Raw genomic sequence first — 24,114 nt, forward strand, 5'->3', positions numbered from 1 at the left:
TTTCTTGGTTTAAATTATATTTTTTCACTATCAAGTCATATAAAAGATTTACATGTAAGCCTCCTTAAAATATAAAATTATGATGTTGACACTAAATCAAATTGTCTATTACAATAGAGAAAATGTAAAAAAAAATTACACTAATATCTGACTGTAAATATATATAACTTAAACTCGAATACTAATAGGTGAATTAAAGAACAAGTGAAACATTTCTCATAGATAAAAAAAAAAAACTCAATGTTATTTCCCTCTCTTTTAGTTTTGAAAATATGTCCAAAGAAACACTTTTAATTAATTAACATGCTTTCATTTCACTCTCTAATCTATTTCACAACTCAATTAATAAAAAAAAACTCCCGAAATAATTCAAAATAAAAAATCAATCTTCAATCATCTCATAAAGTAGAAGGAAAAGAAGATAAAATTTGTCCCATATTGTTTGATGTAGTTGGATCTATAATCTCATGATCACCACCAATTGATCCATTTTCTTGATCCCAAAATAGATAACTTGGACAACATTGTTGAGTGTCCACTTGACTATTCCATTCATTATTATTTTCTTGTCCTTCCAACATTATATTATTGTTATTATTACTACTAGGTATTTCCATTGGTGGTACCATACTCTCTATCAATGGGGGCAAATAATTTGAATCCATCCCTATCGCGTATGAAGACGTCTGTACTTGTTGTTGATCAACTTGCCAGCAGAATTCTGAGTTCAATATCGATGTTTCTTGAAATAACGAGGTGTTATTAGTAGCATTTCGATTTGTGGCATCGTTAATAATAACATTTGTCATTGAGTCAAGTGAACCACCATCAAAAAAGAACAACTGGTTTGGTGAATTGAATAGGGTAGAATCTTGGAGGAGTATTTGAGATTTTGTTCCAATGTCTTGTGTGAAGAATATATCTTGTTGGCTTGTAATTGTGTTATAATTTGTCAATGGAGATCTTTGATGTTGCTGGTGATGGTGATGATGATCAGTACTAGAAGTTGAGTTTGTTGATGACTTTGAAGGTTTTTTTAGCTTCTTTTTTATCCAGGAGTTCCAATAATTTTTTATCTCATTATCTGTTCTTCCAGGCAAATGACTTGCTATATGTGCCCACCTACAATGTTGTTTTACATAGGAAATGTTAGAAAATGAGTAAAACAGGACAAAATCTTTATTTTCTAGAGGTTTGGTAAAGATAACTATAAGAAGGTAAAAATTACCTTTTTCTCTATCAAATCATAGTACTTTAATTTATGATGAATAAGTTAAAATTAAAATTTGGAATATGTATTAACTAACTATAGTTTAGCAATAAGAGTGCATGTGACGACATATGTTATGTATTCTATCAGGTCACGGGTGAAGTAAGTTTTTATCACCACATGCTATAAGTCCATAGAAAATGCAATTAGCGTCCTTTACGTGCTACAATATTTTAAAATGCATCGATATAATAAAATTCTTTACACGCTAAAATATATAAGGTTATAAATTCATTTTCAATATCAAAATAAGTCACTACTCTTTTCGTTTCATTTTATATGATCCGTACACCAATATGTTTTTTTTAATAGCATGTAACTTGTTGTGAACTCTAGTAATATTATATATTGAACTAAGAATAAAATACAGAATAAAAGAAAGAGAAACTATTTGATTAATTGAGTATTATTATCAACTGAAAAGTACATGTGATGTTGCCTTTTTAAATTTAATGTCCTTTTCTAGAAACTGCTTTGACAATGAAATAAATTTTGAGTGCGTTTTTTGTGTGTATCATATGCACATAATTTTAAAAGCAGACCAATATATTATTAGAATCTTGCTTTCAAAGTGAAACATAATTTAGAAATAGGAAGGAGGAATAAGTGAATTATAAATACTTAAGTTTCACTACTTCGCACCACTAGTACTTGCAATAACAACAATAAATTCACTGAAATTTCACAAAGTGAGGTCTCTAGAAATAGGTGTACGTAGGCTTTATCATTATCCTTCTGAGGTAGAGAGACTATTTCTGAAAAACCCTTAACTCAAGCAAATCAAAACGCTAATTAAAAAAAAACATGACAACTAATAGCAAAGCAATGAAAAAAAATAGACAATAACAAGATATGATCACCTAAATACAATGATTGATATTAGATACCAAAAGTCAAAAACTACGTGAATATACTAATACTACAATCGGCACAGAGCTCTATACGTTAACCTATCCAAACACAATGTACATTATATGTGAAGCTAAAAGAAAGTTTAACTAGCTATATAGAATACTAAAATTTGAAAGAAAAATAAAAGACTTAAAATGCAATGAAAATAAGACATTTTTATTAGTAAGAAATTGAAATTAATTAACCTGTTGCCTACAGCTCCATGGAGACTTATAATCAATTTTTCTTCTTCTGGGGTAAATCTTCCTCTTCTAATATCAGGCCTCAAATAATTGATCCATCTCAAACGACAACTTTTTCCACATCTTTGAAGCCCTATAGGACCCAAAACAACCCATTAGTTGATTAATTAACTATGTTTCAATATCAAATTAAAAGGGTCCGATATCAATATGTAAACGTAACAACAATAACAATGTATGTAAGGATGACTTATAAGAGGTCAATGAAGTGGAATGAGAATTATGAGGTTTCGGATTATGAAATTTGAAGTCAACCAATTTTTAGTATGCTTTTAAATATTTTAAGTTGTTAATTATTACCATTTATAATATGTTTTACGCAATTTTCATATGATATATGTTACTTTTTTTGTCCCAATTTAAGTGACACAGATGAATTTGAGAGTCAACCAATTTTTAAAATACTTTGGTCCCAATATTGTGATTTATAGTACTTTTTTTAATGTATCTTTCATATAAAATACATATCACTTCATTCGTCCTGATTTATGTGATACAAATAAAATTTCAAAAGTTAGTCAGCTTTTTAATAAGTTCTTTTTTATATATAACTTGTTAATTATTGTGATTTATAGTATATTTTTATGTATTTTACATAATATATATTTTTTCGTTTATCCCAATTTATGTGGTATAGATGGAATTTTGAGAGTTAACAATTTTTTTTATATATGTTTTCAAATATTTTAAGCCATTAATTATTATGACTTATAATACTTTATCTCAATTTATGTGGTATAGATGGATTGTGAGAGTTAACATTTTTTTATTTATAGGTTTTCAAAATTAATTATCATGACTCATAATACTTTTATCCCAATTTATGTGGTATAGATGAAATTTTGAGAGTAAACAATTTTTTATATACGTTTACAAATATTTTAAACTATTAATTATTATGACTTATAATACTTTTATCCCAATTCATGTGGTATAGATATATGTTTTTAAATATTTTAAACTATTAATTATTATGACTTATAATACTTTTATCATAATTTTCTATTTATTTATAAAGTAATAAAACATAAAAATTTAAAGAAGAAAACATAATGAAACATGGTAGCCTAATCTAGAACCAGACTATTAAGCAAAGAAGTAGAACACATCTTTAATTATTGTTGATGAAATAATTTTAAATTTTTATAAAATAAATTATGTGTATAATAAATTATCCCATTATGTGTAAAATGAATACACACAAATATTATTAACGTTGAAAATTTTAAGTAGGTATTGATATATGTTTGTATGACACTAAAATAAATTGGTGTGGGTCTCCTAAAACTCCCACTATAATAGAAATGATCTTTAACGACAATTAATTAACAAGAATAAGCTAATTTTCGTCAAATATATATTTTTAGTGACAATTAATATTCTTTGTAAATGTCATTACAGTCTATAGTGACATTAAATTTAATAACAATTAACTAATGCCGATAAAAACTTTAAAAATTTTAATAGGCGCTTCATAAGAATAATTTAGATAACTAATGGAAAGTGCATTCCTAAATGTAACGCAAGTATTAATAGAGAATGATTAAATGGAAGAAATTGTTAAGAAGAGCTATAGACCCCACAATAGGCACAAAGTTGGATGGATTTACAAAAATGTATGAGAACAAATCATGAAATAAACTGAAAAGTCATGGGCAAAAGATATTCTAGAAAAATCATGCTGCACAAAGTGGAAATAAAATATTTAATAATGGTCTTTTTGTCCAAATGATATGCACGTTCAACTTTAATAGCATCAAGTACAATCACCATCTCTATAAAATACCACCTAAATAACCAAACTACCCTCAAACTTAACTGTAATTCTCCTTAGCAGACATGTCGACGGTGTCCTGACTGCTATACCTAACTGCCACTTCTATAATATAAAATAATAATGTGATTATTTTTTTTTTGCCAATGTTAATGAATATCAATAACACAAGTTTAATTATGTCTTATGAATATTGTATATTATATAGTACAATGACAAATTCAGTATTTAGAGTCAACGAATTCTGCTCTTTATATAAGTGGCCTACTAATATTCTTTCATGTGCACACACACAAACAAAGATAGAAGGGTGGATATATATGGTTCTTCTTAGCTCCATTCATTGAAAATCGTCACACACTACATACACAAAGTCAAAATTTTCATTTTTATGTATATATAACAGAACAATTAATGTCCTAAGTGAAAATTCTAACTCCGCTACTGACTGATATTATAGAATGGGTAAAAGATGAGTATAGAGTTAAAAGAGTGACCAGCTTTTTCAGGGACTTCACTCCAACATCCATAGCCATGAGAAGTAATATATCTGATGAGCTTTTCATCTTCTTCTGGTGACCAAAGACCTCTCTTTACCTTTTGTTGATTACAACATGAATGATGCCCCATGTATGATCCCTTCTTGTTCTTTCTTTGTATGATTATAATAATTAATTAGTAAAAAGAAACAAAGGCAAAGTGATTAATTAGTGTGTGTTGAAACTTCATTTGCTATAAATACTCCAACGAAAATGATGATCTTTCAAAGAGTGCCGACATTACTTACTATTCACTTTGGCCCCATCTTGTAGAATACTAGTTTCCATCTAACCCTAAAATGACGTTCCATCAACTTTCTATTCCTTTCGTGCCCGCATTGAAGCTCCGATTATATAGTGTTCTGAACAAGATTTTCTTCATACACAAAATTCGAACTGAGACATCTGATTAAGAATGAAATAGTCGTTTCATACCACTGCACCAGAACTCAGATTGATATATCAACTTTCTATTCTTTTTTGTTTTTCACTTAGTGTCTGATGTCCACAATATAGTTCCGATTAAATATATGAGGATGACCCTTCCTACAAGATATTTTTCATAATCAAAACTCAAATCGATACATGTGATTAAGAATGGATCAATAGTCCACATACCACTGCACCAGAACCGTTGATATATATCAACTTTCTATTCTATGTCTATGTCATTGTGTATCAAAAAGTCATTGAATTAATTATTATATCTTGTTAATTCTACGTAGACAAATTGTGTATTTTGTAACAAACTCCAATAGTAAATATTATTAATTCAACCATGCTGTCTTGTTCGGTCGAGTACCCTTTACCTATCTTTTTCGTCTTTTTTTTTTCTAGCACAAGTCACGTACGTAAGTTGTGAGATCACTCTAGGGGTGTGGGTGGGTGGGGGGTAATGAAAATTTTGCGCAATTTAGTAGTCTACATCACTTGTACTTTTAAGTTAGAGTGTAAGTAATATTCAATTTTTTTTTTTTTGATGACAGGGAAATTCGCAGCTACTATCCTTTGGGTGCACATAGGGTAAAATCCCCGCTCCCATGCAATAGCTCGCAAACCACATAGGAGAGGTAACCCGCACTAGGCAAGCCCGGTGCGACGAGTTCGACCCAGAAGGCAAACAGTAATATTCAAATTGATAATGACGATGTAGAGAATTTTTATACTATCAAGTCATTCTTACCTTTTGTAGCATATAATTTGTTTTATTTTTAAGATTATGAATTACGCTTTCTATGGAATGTTATACTTATAGATATCATATGGGAAGGAAAAAAAATGGTGGGAGAGAATTTAAGTTCAACTCGAAAAGAATCATGTTGGAAGCTCCATCTTCAGAAATAGATTCTACAATATAATGCACTACTTTAAATCTCACGTTTTACTATGATATCAAATAATGGGTGAGAAATTTAAAAAAAAAAAAAATTCTTCATAGAAAGTTCAAAATCATTATAATTCTAGTTTGGGGATTGCGATAATTGTACATTTTCTTGTACTTGCGTGATAACTGATAATTTAGAGAATAAAAGGAAATAATAACTTTAGATATTTGGGGTTTTAGCCATAACCTTTGTATGATTATAAAAAAAAATTTACTAATAAGGTGAAAGTAAAATAAAAAATAAAATAAAAATAATTTATATGTAAAATGGTGTCGTTTTTCAAAATAAGACTCTTGAAATAGATAAGATTTGTGTACACTCTACGTCCCAATCGATTGCCTTTTGCTTCAACCAAAAAAAGTGATCATAGATAGTGAGCTTTCTTTTTTTTTCTTTTCTTTCTTTTAAAGTTTTACAACATAGAATGAATTGAAACTTTTCAAAGTATACATTATCACAATTCTAGTTTTGAGTGTATAAGAGGACGTAATTTTAATTCAAACATGATTATATTATTGAGAATCATGTAAATAAAATTAAAACACAATTAAATCATCACTTTGCTTGCTTTACAAACTATGATTTTGGAAGAAAAAATAATTTAGCATGATTGACCTCATTTGATTTTATTTATTTCAAATTTACTAGTACGTTAATTTCTTGATTAGACTCTTAACACTGTTCTTCTTTTTTATTAATTTATTTATCATACGTTCATTTTCTGTTAATCAAATTATGTCGGACTATTATTTAATTTAGCCGCCATCACACATGTTTTTAAATACGAAAATGGTTTAGCAATAATTCTCCTTTTTACTGTGTATAAGTTGGTGATGAGATGATTAAGATCTCTCTATCCTTAGTTAGAGCTCTCAAGTCTGAGCCCTTAAGAATGGGAGAAAAAATTACTGAAATACACGTCTTATGTTTTCCTTATTTTTAATATTCCCTTCTATTTCTAAAAACCTCTAAAATCCCTTATTTCTCTCCTAATTCTAAATTATTTTATAATGTATCCGAGCTAGTTTTTAATGTATCCGAGCTACATATTACGTATCCGGTTTGTTTTACTTTTTCAGGGATTAATGTAATTACAAACTAAATCGGGATAGATTATAATTTCATATTAAAACTATGTTATTCCTAAAATTTATACAAAAAAAAAAAATCTATTGGGAGCGTCGTTCCTAAAAATGGACCCTTATGTCAGGGTGTCCAATTCGTCGGAAAATTATACCGTATATATAAGTAAAATGATAAACAAAGTGGTCAAATAATATATTTTGGACACCCTTGACACAACAATATAATGTCGCCTATTAGTGGTTTTAGGTCAAGAGCAAAGTCACACAAACTTAAAGTGTTCGTGTGTTTGAATCTCATTAATAATAGCTTCTTTTTTTTCACTTTTTAAGAAGAGCAGACTCACTTTAGCTCTGGGATTACCCTTCGTGAAATTTCTGGCTCCGTCATTGCTGTTATATACTAATCTAAATTTAATTGAGTTTTGATGCAAATATCGGAAACGTTGAAATAACTTAAACTCTATAGGTACTTGTACGATATGTGAAGCCTAAACATCTCTAGAACATTCAAGATTCTTTTATATCAGTATGAGTCAATAGTGAATTTTTTTTTTTATTGAATATCAATCTATTTTAATCATATTATAACAAGGTAAAACACTTTATATCAAAAAATTCTTCATTCTCAATGTTCGAACCAGTCTCGACTAGCTACTATTCATGGCTAGGCAGAATGTATGTTATGATTATTTTAGTGTTCAATTGTAAGGTGAGTTAACTTGGCAACTTTCATTATAAAAATAAAACAAAAGTTTTAGTGCTTTTCTTTGAAAAAATAAAATAATATATGTGATGGGAATTTGCCAACTTAATAATTGAAACTGGATAGCTTTAGTTGCATCCTTGGGTTTCAATCAAGAAAAGGGAAAGCAACTTTAATTTGTCTATTATTTCGGCTTTCCAATTTTTTGCATTTTATAACCTATTCTGTACCTACTCCTCTTGGAATTGAAAACAATTATTTGTATACGAAACTCATCATTTGATTAATTCAGATTTATGTATCATATAGAGCTAATTATTAAGAGAGAAGCATTTTTATCTGAATTTTTTCAATCTCAAAAGTTGTCAGACGTTAGCCTTTTATTATTAAGGGTTGAGAAATCATATTCATCCCATCATATATCATATAACAATAGAATTTTGAATTGTTACAGACATAATTTGCAAGAACGATTTCCATCTTGAATTTTTAACCCCGGCCATTTAACAATCTTATCTTTTTTAAATGACTCTTGTTGCCTGTCGGACATAAGTTATGGATATAAATTAGTTTTGGTTATAAGTAGAAGTTTATTACATTTTACTATATTAAATCTGCTCAATTAACCACAAAATTTGCCTCATAAACAAAAATTGCTTGTGTTAACGTAATTGTTCACAAGTCAATAGAATAAGCAACACATTAACTTATTATATATACGTAACTTCTTGAAATATTCGCAACATCTGTATTATAGACAAAATTAACTTATTTTCAGATTACCGATAGAACTTACGTCTGATGAATGATGTATAAGGATTACTCTTTTTTTAAAAAAATTATTAAGCAAGGCTAAAAATTCAAGATCGCGCTTATTGTGTCCTTTTACTGTCATTTCTTGAATGTTACATTGTACTAAATTTAGACAAGATTCTTTCAAATCAATTTCTAGCTTGTTTTAGTGTAACCAAAAGAATAAACACTATAAGATTCTTAGTAGACCATCACAAACTATACAATTAATCAAAAGTTCCCCTCATTAATTAATCACTTTACAGCTTCACGAATGTCATTAAACAATAATTTTTAATTAGTAATGTAATTATTAAGGATCTTAAACTTTCTTAATCTTTGATAATTAAACTGACGGCAATCAAGGATTCAATTAGAATGTATGTTAATAATTTACTATTTCATATACATGGATTGACATGTTTTGCATGTTGAAATACACAAAGAATTATATTATTTAATTAATTTTAAATTAAATAATATTAAGGCAAGCATAATGATGATTATGAAAAGGAGAGGATCTGTTGGCGTGATGCAAATCATTCACCATATTTGATGTGAAATATATTTGCTTAATAGGAAGCTGAATTTGAAAGTAATATGCAAATCATTTGAAAAAAGACACTTATTAGAAGAAATTAAATAAATGGGAGAATGATTATTCTTAGCTTTAAGGGGGGGCAAGGAGTTTAGGGGGAGTGGGGTGGAGGGGGGGCATGGGGTCTACCAAGTGATTAAGAAAGTAATTAGTGAGAAAAGACATATTTGGATTTATAACCTATGGTTGGTTTAAGTCAAGGTCTAATAGTGTAAAAATGGTTTACACAAGCCATTTATATATTTTAACCTATTGTAACTATAGGAACGTTTTTACATATAGTTAGTTATCTTTAAGCAATTTGACAGCGTAAAAATTCTTTTACATTGTTTATAACATATAGAAGAATTAAGTTAACCTCTTTAAGTTAATAACTCATGGATGGAATGTCTCTACCACAAGTTCTTTCACTAAAATGTGGTCCTCATGATACTTGCCTTACTGCTTCTAACAGTAATCTTTTATGTACAATTAATATTGATGTTTAATAATGTAATTAAGTAGGTAATTAGAAAGGGAACATAAATTAGTCAATTTCATCATATCTCTATCAATTTTAAAATCTTTTCCAAGACCTTTATTTAGCCATCATTGGAAGTTTAATCTCCTTTGGGACTATTCCTCTTTTTCTGGACCCCCTAATATTCCCTTCATCTCAAGCCTTCTCTTAATTAATTTTTATACTATAGTTTGATTTAAAAATTAATTAACAGAATAATAATATATAGGGTCACATCTACTTCTTCCACTTCTACAAGGTACAATGGTCTACGTACGATCATAACAAAAAAAAAAAAATTTGCAACAAGCTAGCTCCTTAATTTGACCTTGTTTGAATACATATAAGTATTGTAATATACACTTTATAAATGTCGTAATATACATTTATTGATTGTATCTTCACACACACATCCATTCTCTCATTTGTATCCATGAGATTCTCATATTTCTACAATTTAAGTAATTTTTGGAGTCTGTTAGAATATTATGAGTGAATCGAAAAGTTAATCTATATTGAATTCCACCCGAATTGACCCATCTATTTTCAGGGGAGGAGTTTGATTTCAAACCTCGATTCGAACAGACTTGAATAATTCAAATATCATAATCAGGAGTTAATGAGCACATTGAACTATTCATGTGGTTAAGAAACCTTACAATCCAAGCATAACAATTATGTCCTATTTTACAAGAAAATCTCCCACAGGGATCCTGCCATTGCCACGTGGAGGAACATGAGGACTTAAAGAAAGTGGTTCGATCAAGTTATTTCGACCTAAGATAATAAGCTCATGAGAGACATAGCTGGTTACCATTATGTCCTATTTTACAAGGAAAAAAGGGGAAATTTAGGTGGACATGGAGATTAATTATTACTATCAAGACTTTTGATAAACAAAAATTCCAATTTAAAGTCTTTTCTTTCACCAAAAGAAAGCAATTATTATGTACTTCATCTAAAGAGAGCAAAGAAAAATTGAAGCAAACCTATGGATTTTGTCTTCAAGGAAAAATACAACTCACTTTTGGAGAAAGAAAGAGGAAATGATAACAATGGTTGTTGAGCTTTGAATTGATGGTTTTATTTTATTAAAATAAATACTTGATGGACAATTCATTGATTCTCATGCTAACAATCTTCTTCTTCAACAATCATTCTATTGCCCACCAAGAAACAAATCAAGAATTTGGTAGTGTTACTGTATTGATAACAACAATATCAACATATTCAGTATAATGTTACAAGTGAGGTCTGAATTGTACATTGACGTTGGACCAACCTAAAAGGGCACGGCCAAATCCAAAACGAGCACGACTTCATCAAACTTAAACATTAGGAGTGTATTTGGTACGAAGAAGACATTTTTCATGAGATGTTTTTTAGTTTTTTCATATATGATTAGTCAAAAATATTATATGAAGTATCTTTTCTAATTTGCCTAGAAATTGCACTCGATAGTTCTAAGATAATTTTATGTCATTTCAAATTTGAAAGACATTTTTCTACTAACTATTCCACTTCCACCTTAATTTTATTACTTTAAAAATACTTCTAACAATCTATTATCTGAAAGAGGGCTTAAACTTCACAGGTCGCTACTAATAGTTATATGATCACTCAACTAATTTGTTATCATCTTATAAAGTCACTTTTCTTGTCGAATCCAATTTTCCTCAACAAAGAAAAGCGATTTTCTAAAATAATAAGTGACCATCTGAAAAATCATCTATGAACAAGGTATTCAACCTACTGCTTACAACACTTTCATTCACTCGTCTTGCTACTTCATTACTATTAAGCAAATACCTGGAAGTCAAAAGGAACGACCCGGGGGGGGGGGGGGGGGGGGGGATAGGACCAAAACTATGATTAAATTAACAAAGCACAACTTTATAAACAAAAAAAAGTCTGACTAACAAAAAAGGTCAGCACTTTCTATCAACTCTTGTGCTAAATGATATGCAGTATCTATGAAATGTATCTAAATATATGAGTTGTTAACTACATTGGAAGGGAAGATTCCAATTCCATGGATACTGCAGTCTCTTCAAGTTCTACTGTTATCAAGCCATTGAGAAGTAGAGGGTCTTGTTCATCAATATTATTCACCTTCCTGTTCCACACATGACAAAAGAGTATAATTCAGTAATAGACAGCGTAAACAAATATAAAACAGATATCAAGAGAAAAAAATTTGACACAATTGAGCTTAAATGAAGCAGTGAGGATTCGTATAAGTAAACCACAACTTGTTTGGGACTAAGGCGTTATTGTTCTTTTGACAAAAGAAAAAGTTATTCATGCTTCACAAACAAACAAAAAAAGTCAGTTATGGGATGCTGCAGTTCTTCATCTAACTTAAGAAAAGTGCAGTAGAAAATTTGATGTCTCATAGCGACTTACCAGTGAATTGCAACCCTCAAGACTTAAAGAGTTGCTGTGAAGTGCCATAGCGGAATTTTTAAATTTCACTGTAATAACAAATCAAGACAGGATGGAGTTGAAGGGGAGTCTTGGCATTATAAGTAAAGTTGTTGCCTTGTCACGGGTTCGAGCTGAGGAAACACCCTTTTGCAGAAATGTAGGGTAAGGCTGCGTAAAATAGGTCCTTGTGATACGGTCCTTCCCCGGACCCGTGTAAAGAGGGAGCTTAGTGCACCGGGCTGCCCTTTTTTTTTCAAGACAGGGTGGAGTTATCAGAGCTACTAAGGGAACAGTTTCACCATATGGAAGTTCCAGAATTTGGCAGTGATTCAGATATTTAACAATCCTCTCATTTTGTGAATAATAATTAATGTAATCGCCAGGCAGAAACAAGAATTGATTAGATCTTCAAATGCATTGATTAAAAGAACTCTAGCTCAATGTATGAATATTTAACTGGTAGATTGAGGCAAAGTCAGATCCAGGATTTAAGGTTTATGGGTTCCTAAAGCAGCCTGAAGTTAATACTACAATAATAATTCGGTTGACAGTCAAAATTTTATAGAAGCTGCTGGGTTCACGCGAACACGTAAGCTGGCCTCTAGATCCACCCCTGGATAGAGGTTGCCACAACCCTTTATGCAACCTTTTCCAGCTAATAAGCTAATGAAAAAAATTATCTGTAAGGCTAACAAAGAAAAAGTTCCACCCTACTAAATCCCAAGATAAGACAATAACAACCTACTCGCCCACCAACAAAAGTCTTTCCAAAGGAAAAGAAGAACGGTTTTATGTCAGTATGAGAGATGCCTATATGTTTATTACTGAAGTGCTGTTCATTTATGAGAATGTATTAAATTATCTATGCTCTCGGGTGTTTCTATAGTATGATAGGTAACACTTTCAGAGTCCAGAGCTATCTAATAAATATTTGGGAGGAAATGAGAGTGTTGTAGGACCCACAAAAAGGGAAAATCGAGGGGGTGAAATGAAGCAAAAATATGTGAATACAAGAGAGGATATGAACGATCTGAAAGTAAGACAAGTCATACTTTCAAATATATTGAACTAACTGAAAGAAGCATAATTTTCAGTTCATTGGCCAGAGAAGAGTTGAGAGCACCTACCCGCACGTCTTCTTATTGTGGCCTAGGCCCTTACACTTGCTGCACTGCATCTGACGTTTGACTATGTCAAAAGTGTCTGCCTTTTTCATCTTTGGTCGACCAGGTGGACGTTTTGTTGGTGGAGGTGTAACAACTATGACCATATGCTCCATATCTGGTTCACCTTTAATTGGTTTTTCCAGATGAGGTATGGGGTTAATTGATTCAGCATATGTTGCATGGTAACTCTCAGTTGAGAAGTATCGGGAGCAAAGATCATAGGGGCTCCTCCCTAGGTATTCAGAAACAGCAATAGTATGGCAACAAGGCAATCCATTAAGCTGCCACTCTTTGCAACTACAATCCCATTGATCAATATCAACTACTTCGACAGATTCACCACGAACTTCAAATGTGCTGCCATGTGAGGGTAATGGGTGAAGTGACCTCGCTTTTGATGCATCAATTTGAAGTTTCTGTTCCATCAAAGGTGTCAATGTAGTAACCCACTGACTGGATTCAACACGCTTAGCATAAATCAATTCCATTACTTTACCTCGTAACCCATCGACCATTTGAGTTATTGGCAGCTCATTCAACTCCGCTACCCAATCATAGAAAAGCTTCCCAAAGTTGGACATCAAGTGGCCATACCTTGCCCCACCAAAAAAGGCATTTGCCCAGTGTTCAGGCTCACTTCTAGAGACCCAATTGTAAACTTCAGGTGAGATAGCTTTTATATTCTCAACACAGCGCTCAAATGACTCAAGCTTTGGGGCAAAAGCAGCAGCACATAAATCTTGGATCATAAGGCGTCTGGCTTCATGTGAAAACTGCCCTTTTAAATCATTATTTAGTTTCTCTGCAAGATAATGCAGACAATAGCCGTGGTAGCACTCTTCACCAAAGACATTTTGCAAAGACTCTCTTATCCCTCTTTGGAAATCAGAAACAAAAGTTATTGGACAGGACGTTGCAACAGCAGATTTTAGTTCTGAAAGAAACCACTGCCAGTTGTCATTGGTCTCCTCATCTACAACTGCAAAGGCTACTGGGAAAACGCCATCATTCCCATCTATACCTATGGCAGCCAAAAGAGTTCCTTGATACTTCGCATAGAGAAGAGTGCTGTCCAGGAAAAGAAGAGGCCGGCAACCTTGTTGGAAACCAGATATTGAGGCATGAAATGCAATAAACAAGCGATGGAAACTTGAATCCTCCTTAGTGGCAATTGTAGCAACACTACCAGGATTAGTTTCTCTAATTTTCTCACAGAATAAGGGTAATTGACTGTACGCCTCTTTGAATGAACCCTGAAGCTGCTCTCGTGCCTTCTCTTTTGCACGTCTTGCCTGAGAATAGTTCAACTGAATGCCATATTCACGCTCAATATCTTTTGCTATATCCTTGGGCTTGTAGTTTGGAGCAACCTTCAACTTTTCCTTTATAATACTTCCCATCCATCCCCTTGTTGACCGGTACGCAGCTTTAACAGCAGCTCCGTCACATGTATGCTTTGCATTCATTTTCTTGATACATATTAGCTGAGTGGTAGGCAACCTTGATGCATATATGCACCAAGAACATCCTTCAACCTTGCATTTAGCAGTTACCCTGCGACTATCATTTTTCTTATACCTATAAGTGAATCCATGGGCAATTGAGTATTTATGCAGAGCTTCACGGAACTCAGCAAAACTACTGAACCTTTGACCCACGTCCGTTATTGTGTTCTCCCATTGCGTAGCTGCTCTGCGATGCTTCTCATTATTCTCATCATTGCTTCCAGGATACGTACACAGGGGAGTAGTATCAATGGAAGCATCAACACCAAGCAGATCATCACAATGAATCATATCCACAGGGGTAGCAGGAGTAAGAGCTGCCTCTGACGCAGTTGTTGACCTGCATAGCAAGCAAGTAATTAACATTTAAGAATCCAATAAGAGATAGCATATCTTTCAAACTCATTCACATCTAGAAGAATCAGTATGATAAAGCACTTGGAGCAAATTGTGTAGGAAACACCACCAAAAGAGCTAATAGAAACTTGTCAGGCTAAGATACAAACAATCATTAAGGTCCATGCCATCTAAGTGCAAGCTAAGTGTGTTCAAACCCCCTCTGTCAGAAAATTACACCATAAAAATAGGGTAAAAACAAACTTCTTGGTATATATGTGAATTGTTGTATCCCTTGATAGTTAATTATATATTAACTCAGTGTGCAAGTTGGGCTCTTTATATATCCCCTTGTTAAAATTTCTGGCTCCGCCACTGCATACAACAACTATTACACCTAAATCCCAAGTTGAGCCGGCCAACTATATAAATTCTCAACATACGTTGCAATTCACTTTAGACCTGTTTGTCCATGTCATGTGAGAGAAACAATAAAATAAACAAACTATCATGTGAGTGAAACAACAAAATAAACAAACTAAACTAAAACTGAAGAAAAGTAAGTACCTACTAGCAGAGACATTGGGTACATTTTTCACAACAGCTTCATCATAAATTATGAAGATCTCAACTTGGTCAGAATCCTTGACAAAATTAAGCATACGCTTGAGGTCCTTATCTTTAGAAATAGTAATGAGAGTTTTCTTATTCCCAGGAAGAAAATATTTTACAGTCATTCCTTCAATGCCACGCTGAAAGTTCTCTGCTACTTCTTTCTTAAATTCAGCCAAAATTGTCTGGTCATTGATGTCCAAAGCATAAGCCTCTCCACCTATATATGTTAAAAAACCATCCTCATTGTTTGTCACAAACTCTCCTCCAGATTGACATATTGCAATTATCTTCTTGGAAGCCATCACAAGGACATAAAATCCTCAATCAATTCAAAAACTGCAAAAGAAGGAAAGCAAAAAAAAAAAAGGAAGACTTTAATTACAACAAACAAAATTGGTGTTGTCTATGTGAATCATTTTTAACAAAATTTTAAATGGACCGTGAAAATTAACCTACATTCCCAATTCAATTCAACAACAACAACATACCAATGTAATCCCACAAGTGGGGTCTAGGTAGCACGGAGTATACGCAGACCTTACCCCTACCTTGTAGAGATATAGAGGTTGTTTCCAATAGACCCTTGGCTTAATATAAGCATTTTCAAGCACTTTGAAAAAGAGAATATAGAACTAAGAGGGTAACCTCAACAAAAAAAAAAAGTGAAGTATAAGCAGTATAATTCAACCTACATTCCCAATTCAATTAAAAAAAAGCTCAAATCTTTACTACATGCATAATTAAACAATGAAAACTTTTAAAGCTAGCAACAAGAAGAAAAAAAACAAGAGATTTAAAACAACAAAGGAAATAGCATTGACTGTATGAATCATCCGTAAGACTGTAACATTAAGTTCAAACGGACCATTAAAAATTAACCTACATTCTCAATTCAATAAAAAAGCTCAAATCTTTACCACACTTATAAAGATAGCAACAAGAAAAAGACAAATACAGTTAAAACAAATGTATGAATCATCTAAGACTGTAACAATAAGATCAAATGGGCCATGAAAAATCAACCTACATCCTCAATTCAATAAAAAAGCTCAAATCTTTACCACAGTTATAAAGCTAGCTACAAGAACAAGAAAACACAGTTAAAACAAAAGGTTTTAACAATAAGAATCATCTTTAACAATAAGTTAAAATACAACAACAACAACAAGGCAACCAATGTAATCCGACGGGAAGGATAGCGCACATGCACACCTTACCCCTACCTCATAAAGGTAGAGAAGCTATTTCCGAAACACCCTATGCTCAAGTGTATCAAATCAAAATAATTATGAACAAGTAAATACAGCAATGAAGAAACAATAAGTTCAAATACAAGAACAAGAACAACAACAATAACGTAACCAATGTAATCCGACAAGTGAGGTGTGGGGAGGATAGCGCATACGCAGAGCTTATCCTACCTCGTAAAGGCAGAGAAGCTATTTCTAAGGACGATCGGCAAAAGTGCATCAAATCAAAATAGTTATGAGCAAGCAAACACAGTAACAAATAAACAATAAGTTCAAACGGACCATAAAAATCAACCTACATTCCCAATTCAACAAAAAAAGATCAAATCTTTACCACAGACATCAGTAAATAATGAAAATTTAAAGCAAAACCATAATCAAAAGACAAAAAAAATCAATAAATAAAGAACACCCATGAAGGTAAAAACACGTAAAAGCCTAAAACAAGAGAGAGACACTAGTAAAGGAGAAGAGAAGACAAAAAACACAAACCTCGTACCTGTCGAAACAGAATTCAAGAAAATTCATAAGGTGGACAATGTACAATTTTATTAAAAACAAAATCTTTGGGGCAATTGAGGGAAAAAAGTGAATATTTTTAGTACCTGTCTGATGATGATGAAAAATTGCTGCAAAGTTTTGAAGAAATTAGGGCAAAGTGAAAGAAGAGAGAAAGAGGGAGGGCTTGTGATGGGAAAGATTCAACTTTGTGGCTCTAAAATCGGATGTACTTAAGCAATTGGAGGAGGTGAACGTAATTAACCCTAATTCATTCAATGACAACTTTACCCCTAAAATTTGTCCTAAAATGTCAAAACTCCCCCATATTTTTGGAATTAGATTTGTCATTATTATTTTTAAGGAAATAAAATAATTAATTACTTTTTATTATTATTTATATGGTCAAATTGTGTGAAAAATATCTGAGTTGAAATTTCTTTATATTTAGCTAGCGTTTGGCCCCAAGTTCTCAAATATTTTTGGCAAAAAATATTTGGACGAAATTTTTGGTCAAATTACACCATGTGTTTTGCCCAAATTTTTTCCAAGAATGTTTGACTATTTCAAAAAATTTGATTTATACCCATAAATTCTAAAAACTATTAAAAATATCCATAAATTTATATTATCTATTTAGTGAACATATTATGTTAAAAAATAACCTTATAACATAATTGATGATAATCATCAACAACAAAACAACAATATAGGCAAGACAATACATTAATCGCATATTCAAACTTGTGATTGATTCGGTTATAATTATAACCATTAAAAACAAATTGTTCTTTTTTTTTCAATTTTGTCATTCAAATTAGAATTCAAATTTTTCTGGAAGAGGTAGTAACAAATATTAGTTGAAATTAATAAATAATGGGTATTTTTTATAAAATATAAAAGTTTGGGGTAATTTTAAAAAAATTTAAAATTTCTAAATACTAGAACTTGGCCCAAATACTAGAAAGAGAACTTAGGATACTTGGCAAATATATTTGCCAAGTTATATAACCAAACACCACTCTCCAAGTTTTTCTAATTTTTTTTCAAGTATTCTTAGGGTCAAACGGGTCCTTCAATAGAAGTTTGGAGTTTGAGTCATCAAAATATGAAAACAGAGCTTATCACAATTAATTCATATATAAGTAGTATGTATCAATTTATTTTCTTTCATTGTTTTTTTTCGTGTGGTAAACTTCAACCGTTTTCTATAATTAAAAAGGTATTGTAAAGTAGATAGGTAAAATACAAAAGTTATAGTTAGGATTGACAAAATAGCTCATGAAAATCTGATTCATGAAATTAGTTTAAGTTGACTATCCATTTATTAATATTTCCCATTTTATTCTCCTCAAATTCAATTCATCTCAAGTTATAGATGATATATTTCCCCAAATTGACCAATGATTTCTTCTTCTTTTTTCCTTTTCTAAGCCTTCTTTATTTTAGAAAACTCTGTATATAATTCTATGTTTATAACTCTATGTTTACAATTATTTAATATAGGATTTAAATAGAAAATGAAGAATGTAAACACCATCGCAATCCAAATATTACATTTTTTTAATTCATAGATACCAATAGAGAGAAGGGAGTGAATGAAGAAAGAGCAAAAGATTTATCCTGAATTTAGAAACGAGAAAAAGGCAAAAGAATATCTCTAACGTTTATAATTTATTTTATACTACATATAGAATGATCATGCATAGCATGGACCCAAAATGTATGATTTTGAAGGAACAATTACGACTTTTCTCTCATTAACATGAACAAATATGTACTTGTTATTTACAACCTATAACTCTTGCCCTAGCTTAAAAAAAAGAGTCAAAGGTTTTATAAGATCCCTGCTAAAGATCAAGCGCTTACCAATTACTATCATGTCAAAAGTTATAGCTAATAGCAGAGACGCAACATAGCTCATAGGCAAGAAATTGACATTATCCAACAATCCTTACCATATTAAGGCATCATTGTATAGAGAACATTTGAATTTCGATTTACAGAAAAAAACTTCTATGTAGTGAAGACGAACCAACAATGTTACTCATCACAGTTTCGAACATGGCCAAATAATGAAAGTTCCTGCTCTGCCTTCTTCTGTGCAGCCCTCTTCTGGTTTCTGTGGCAGTTGAATCACTTTGTTCTGTTCAACTTGTTGTAGACGCGGACACTAAGGTCGTGAAATATCTCAAACAATCTCTTAAGGAAATGACAATGACAAGTGGTTAATGCAAGATCAAATGATCATACATACAAGTCGTTTGATTAACAGAAAAGTTATGTAGGAATTAGTAATATGCTGATTGAAAAATACAAGCAAAACCAAAACAAAGTGAGCGATTTCGATTAATCCAACACAAATTTGAATAGTTGAAGGGTTAAAGTGTACAACTCGAAAATCATCAAGGAAGGTAACGAACATTTCAGTGGATAGAATAAACTACCAAGTCAGCAAGAAACGGTCTTCACATCCGACAACAAGAAATGGCCACAACCATCCAATTTTTCAACTCCTTTTATATTAATTTCCAATTTCAGACCATTTCTTGTATGAAAAAAAATAAAATTCCCAATCAATTCCAACAAAAAAAAAAATCAAGCCGGAAATCATCATGCCAGTAACAGATAATCAAGGATCATTCCTCAATCGGATAAGTATCCGTCGGAATCAAGTTTCGAATATGGAAAACAATCATGAACAAGACCAAGAAGACCTCGAACTTTTTCAGAAACACGTAGCTGAACGTTTCGCTGATCTATTACCAAATGATTCGTCAACAACAACTGATTCCCCTGCGAAGGATCAATCACCACTTTTCTCGATTTCATGGTATCGTAAATTGCTCGATGTTTTCCTCTGTTGTGAGGCTGAATTTAAAGCACTTGTTCTAATCGGACGCGATCCTGTTCAGTTTTCGAAACCTCCATTGGATCGTCTTGTACCTGATATTCTAGATCGTTCGATTAAATCTCTTGATATTTGTAATGCAGTGACGCACGGGTTAGAACTCGTGCGTCACTGGCAAAAATTAGCTCTAACAGCCGTTATGGCGTTAGAGCAAAAGCCAATGGGAGATGGACAAGTAAGGCGAGCGAAAAAGGCGTTGAACACGTTGCTTACGTCGATGATGCTTGACGATAAAGAGAATAATTATCACGCTAAAGTCGCTGAACGAACGTGGTCGTTCGGACGACGTAGTGGCGGAGCTGGAAATAATGCTAATAATAAAGATAGAACTAATGGTACTTTTCGTTCAATGTCGTGGCCTGTTGCGAAGTCGTGGTCGGCTTCGAAACAGGTTCAGGCTATGGCGTCCACTCTGGTGGCGCCACGTGGAGGTGAGTCCACTGGACTCGCCCTGCCAATTTACATCATGAGCACGATTTTCGTGTTTGTGATGTGGGGATTGGTGTCAGCAATTCCGTGTCAGGAACGCACGGGACTGCTGACACATTTCCCAATGATGAGGAATTTGAATTGGGGACAGTCATTAATTTCACTGCAGGATAAAATTGCTGAGGAATGGAAGAAAAAGGAGAAAAAAGGGACAACTGGTTTGTTGGATGAGCTGCAGAAAATGGAGAAAGTTGCACAGAATTTGGTTGATTTTGCGGAGAATTTTCAGTTTCCGGCGGAGGAGGAGAAGGTGGAGGAGGTGGCGGGGCAGGTGGCGGAGATGGCGGAGATATGCCGGAAAATGGAGGAGGGATTAGCGCCATTGCAACAACAAATTAGAGAAGTGTTTCATAGGATTGTGAGGAGCAGAGGTGAAGTTCTTGAGGTTCTTGATCAAATTGGTAAAATGTCAACACCAGTACTTTATTGATTTTAACAAAAGATTTCAATTATTTTTTTTACAATTTCCAATATTAAGAATTAGTTTATTTTGGTTTTTAAAATTTCTGTTCACAAAAAAGCTGACTAGTTTTTGTAATAATTAACTACTATAATTCAAGTTTTTGTTAGTTTCATTATGTAAAAAAGAAATGAATTGTAGATTGATTGGTTTTGCAATGGATGTATCTGAAATTTTGTTGGACACGTGTTCAATTCTAGTTGGGACTCTATAAGATGTGTTTAATTCCAATTAGGATTTTTGGAGGCTAAATCTTAGTTTATGCCTATATATATATAAAGGGTGACATCTCGAATATAGAGGTCAAATCTAAATCATCATAGTTTGAGAAATACTCCACTAACGACCCTCGAATGATAAATCTTAGGAGAGTAGAATCAAGGGAGGAATAGAATTGTACCCGCACTATTATCAATAAAATAATCATGTTTTTTCAGATTTTATTTGTGTGATTGTAATTTATTTTCTATCACTTTAAAATTTGTTGCAAACAAATTGGCACGCCAGTTGGACCAAATTTGTCATTCATCTCTTCTCTCATAAATCAAATCTGAAGCTGCAAAGGTGGAAGAATGAGTACTTCAAGCCTCGTCTTTGAGTTTCAATAAGTCTACACTCCAACAAGCCTTGAAGCAGGGGGCGTTTGTAGACATTGAAATTTTATTGGATTTTACAAGACGTGTTCAATTCTAGTTGAGACTCTACAAGATGTGTTCAATTCCAATTAGGATTCTTGGAGGCTAAACCCTAAACCCTAGTTCATGCCTATATAAAGGGTACTATATTAATTCCCTTGAAAAGACATCTCGAATATTCCGCAAAAGTCATGGAATATTTATATAGAGGTCAAATCTAAATCATCCTAGTTCGAGAAATACACGACTAACGGCTCTTAAGAGAATAGAATCAAGGGAGGACCACTATTATCAATAAAATATTCATGTTTCTTCATATTTTATTTGTGTGATTGTAATTTATTTTCTATCACTTTAAAATTTGTTGCAAACAGTATAGATTGAGTTTCTATTGTACAAGTATTTCTTTGTCTCAAATATTGTGTAGTGATTGAGATTTTCCAATTGGTTTAATTATTCTGTATTCTAAGTTCAATGGCTTGATTAAATTTGAATCGTATCCATCGAGTAGACATTTTAAGGAGCAAAACATTCTATGTTCAAAAGTTCTCCATTCTCACTACTAGTGTTCGAGCCCTATGACTTATAAGTAAGGGTGGAGAGATTTCAACCATGTTACTTCATTCTTTGATGGTAAGACTCTGACTAGCATATCAACCTAAAGACATTCACAACCAACCTAAAAACGTTTTGTTTTAACAAATTTTAAATGAACCTGAAATTTAACGGAATGTACGCAAAGAATTCAAATAACTAATCCCAACTAATTGAGATTTGAATTCTGTTGTAGACTTTTTGCAGATCTACTCGAAAATGATTCCTCTAGTCGTACTTATTTTCAACATTTCGTGAAGTGAAATAGCCACTATATATGCCGCCTCATCACTCAAAGCGAATATATAATCGAGTGTATATATAATGTATATTTTGACCATATTTGATAAACTAGATACAAAGTTACACCTAAGTAAGTTTCCCTTTGTTAATATGATCATTCAGCACGAAACTTCAATTTACGCGAGTATGTCCTATACCACTTTGTTTGCCAAAAGTTTTTTACTTCTCTTCATGAACATGTTGAGATGTATGTGTCGGTATATTAAGAGCGATAAGATAAAGAATGATGATATTCAAGACAAAGTAGGAGTGACCACGGTGGTGGACAAGATGAGGGAAGAGAGACTAAGATAGTTTGAGCATGTGACGATGAGATGTGTGGACACCCCATGAGAAGGTGCGAGAGGTTGAATATAGTGGGTCACAAAGAGCATATATATATGTACGCAGAAGAAACATTGAGAAAATATGATTAGATTGGATATGACACATCTTCAGCTTATCAAGGACATGACCTTAGATATGAGGGTATGTTCGAGATCACATATAAGGTTAGAAGGTTAAATAAGTAGTTAATAGTTGTTTATTACTAGCCTATTCATGTATTTGGCTTGGTGGTAATATAGAGGCTAGAGCACCATATCTTTTGTAGTATAAGCCTATTCATGTAGTCTTCCACTTTTGGTATCTAATATCACCTTTTAATATATTTAGGTGATCGTACCTTCTTCTTCTTATTATTATGGTTCCTTGTATATACGCTCCACACTACTTGCTATTAGTTGTCATGTTTCTTTTCACTACTATTCTTCTTTTAATTACGACTTAGATTTGCATAAATCATGAGTTTTTCGGAAATAACCTCTCTACCACGGAGAGGTAGTGATACATTCTACCCTCCCCCAAACGTCATTGTGTAAGATTTCACTGGATATATTATTATTATATTTCTATTATGATTTTATAAGAAATTTGAAATGAATATAGTTTAGACTCATTGCAAATAATTTTAATAGATTTTCTACAAAATTTGAAGTCATTTGGTTGGTAGAGATTAGACTAATTTTAAAATAAAAATTACAAAAATAGCAAAAGTAGTTATCCATATAATTAATTAACGAGATGTTACACATTTTTTTCTATAGTCCATTTTAGTGTACAAATGAAAATTTTCATTTTCGAGTAA

At 32.2% G+C, this 24,114-nt stretch overlaps 3 protein-coding genes across 3 annotated transcripts; 1 reads left to right on the forward strand and 2 right to left on the reverse strand.

The window, feature by feature from the left end:
- Positions 1 to 86: 86 nt before the first annotated feature.
- Positions 87 to 4,883, reverse strand: LOC125826212 (MYB-like transcription factor EOBI). Its single transcript, XM_049505534.1, has 3 exons — positions 4,696 to 4,883; positions 2,368 to 2,497; positions 87 to 1,122 (listed from the first exon to the last, which is right to left on the reverse strand). Exons 1-3 carry the CDS (start codon positions 4,826 to 4,828, stop codon positions 399 to 401), a joined length of 987 nt encoding a protein of 328 aa, XP_049361491.1. The 5' UTR covers positions 4,829 to 4,883; the 3' UTR covers positions 87 to 398.
- Positions 4,884 to 11,669: 6,786 nt separating this feature from the next.
- On the reverse strand, positions 11,670 to 17,837 carry LOC125826197 (uncharacterized). The gene is made up of 4 exons (XM_049505516.1): positions 17,704 to 17,837; positions 15,801 to 16,184; positions 13,354 to 15,237; positions 11,670 to 11,915 (listed from the first exon to the last, which is right to left on the reverse strand). The coding sequence occupies exons 2-4, from the start codon at positions 16,148 to 16,150 to the stop codon at positions 11,804 to 11,806; spliced, it is 2,346 nt and encodes a 781-aa protein (XP_049361473.1). The 5' UTR covers positions 16,151 to 16,184; positions 17,704 to 17,837; the 3' UTR covers positions 11,670 to 11,803.
- Positions 17,838 to 20,209: 2,372 nt separating this feature from the next.
- LOC125826208 (protein ROH1) lies at positions 20,210 to 21,522 on the forward strand. Its single transcript, XM_049505527.1, has one exon. It carries the CDS (start codon positions 20,212 to 20,214, stop codon positions 21,424 to 21,426), a length of 1,215 nt encoding a protein of 404 aa, XP_049361484.1. The 5' UTR covers positions 20,210 to 20,211; the 3' UTR covers positions 21,427 to 21,522.
- Positions 21,523 to 24,114: the final 2,592 nt, after the last annotated feature.

The sequence above is a fragment of the Solanum verrucosum genome, unplaced genomic scaffold (assembly GCF_900185275.1).
Source record: "Solanum verrucosum unplaced genomic scaffold, falcon-dt-bn FXZP01000060.1, whole genome shotgun sequence".
Taxonomy (NCBI): domain Eukaryota; kingdom Viridiplantae; phylum Streptophyta; class Magnoliopsida; order Solanales; family Solanaceae; genus Solanum; species Solanum verrucosum.

Coding starts and splice junctions, on each gene's coding strand:
- LOC125826212 (XM_049505534.1), bottom strand. CDS start 4,828: ATGGGGCATCATTCATGTTGTAATCAACAAAAGGTAAAGAGAGGTCTT. Junction 2,498..4,695: donor TGAAGTCCCTGAAAAAGCTG/GTCACTCTTTTA, acceptor TGGGTCCTATAG/GGCTTCAAAGATGTGGAAAA. Junction 1,123..2,367: donor CATGGAGCTGTAGGCAACAG/GTTAATTAATTT, acceptor ACAACATTGTAG/GTGGGCACATATAGCAAGTC.
- LOC125826197 (XM_049505516.1), bottom strand. CDS start 16,150: ATGGCTTCCAAGAAGATAATTGCAATATGTCAATCTGGAGGAGAGTTT. Junction 15,238..15,800: donor CCCAATGTCTCTGCTAGTAG/GTACTTACTTTT, acceptor CTTGCTATGCAG/GTCAACAACTGCGTCAGAGG. Junction 11,916..13,353: donor CACAATAAGAAGACGTGCGG/GTAGGTGCTCTC, acceptor TGTGTGGAACAG/GAAGGTGAATAATATTGATG.
- LOC125826208 (XM_049505527.1), top strand. CDS start 20,212: ATGCCAGTAACAGATAATCAAGGATCATTCCTCAATCGGATAAGTATC.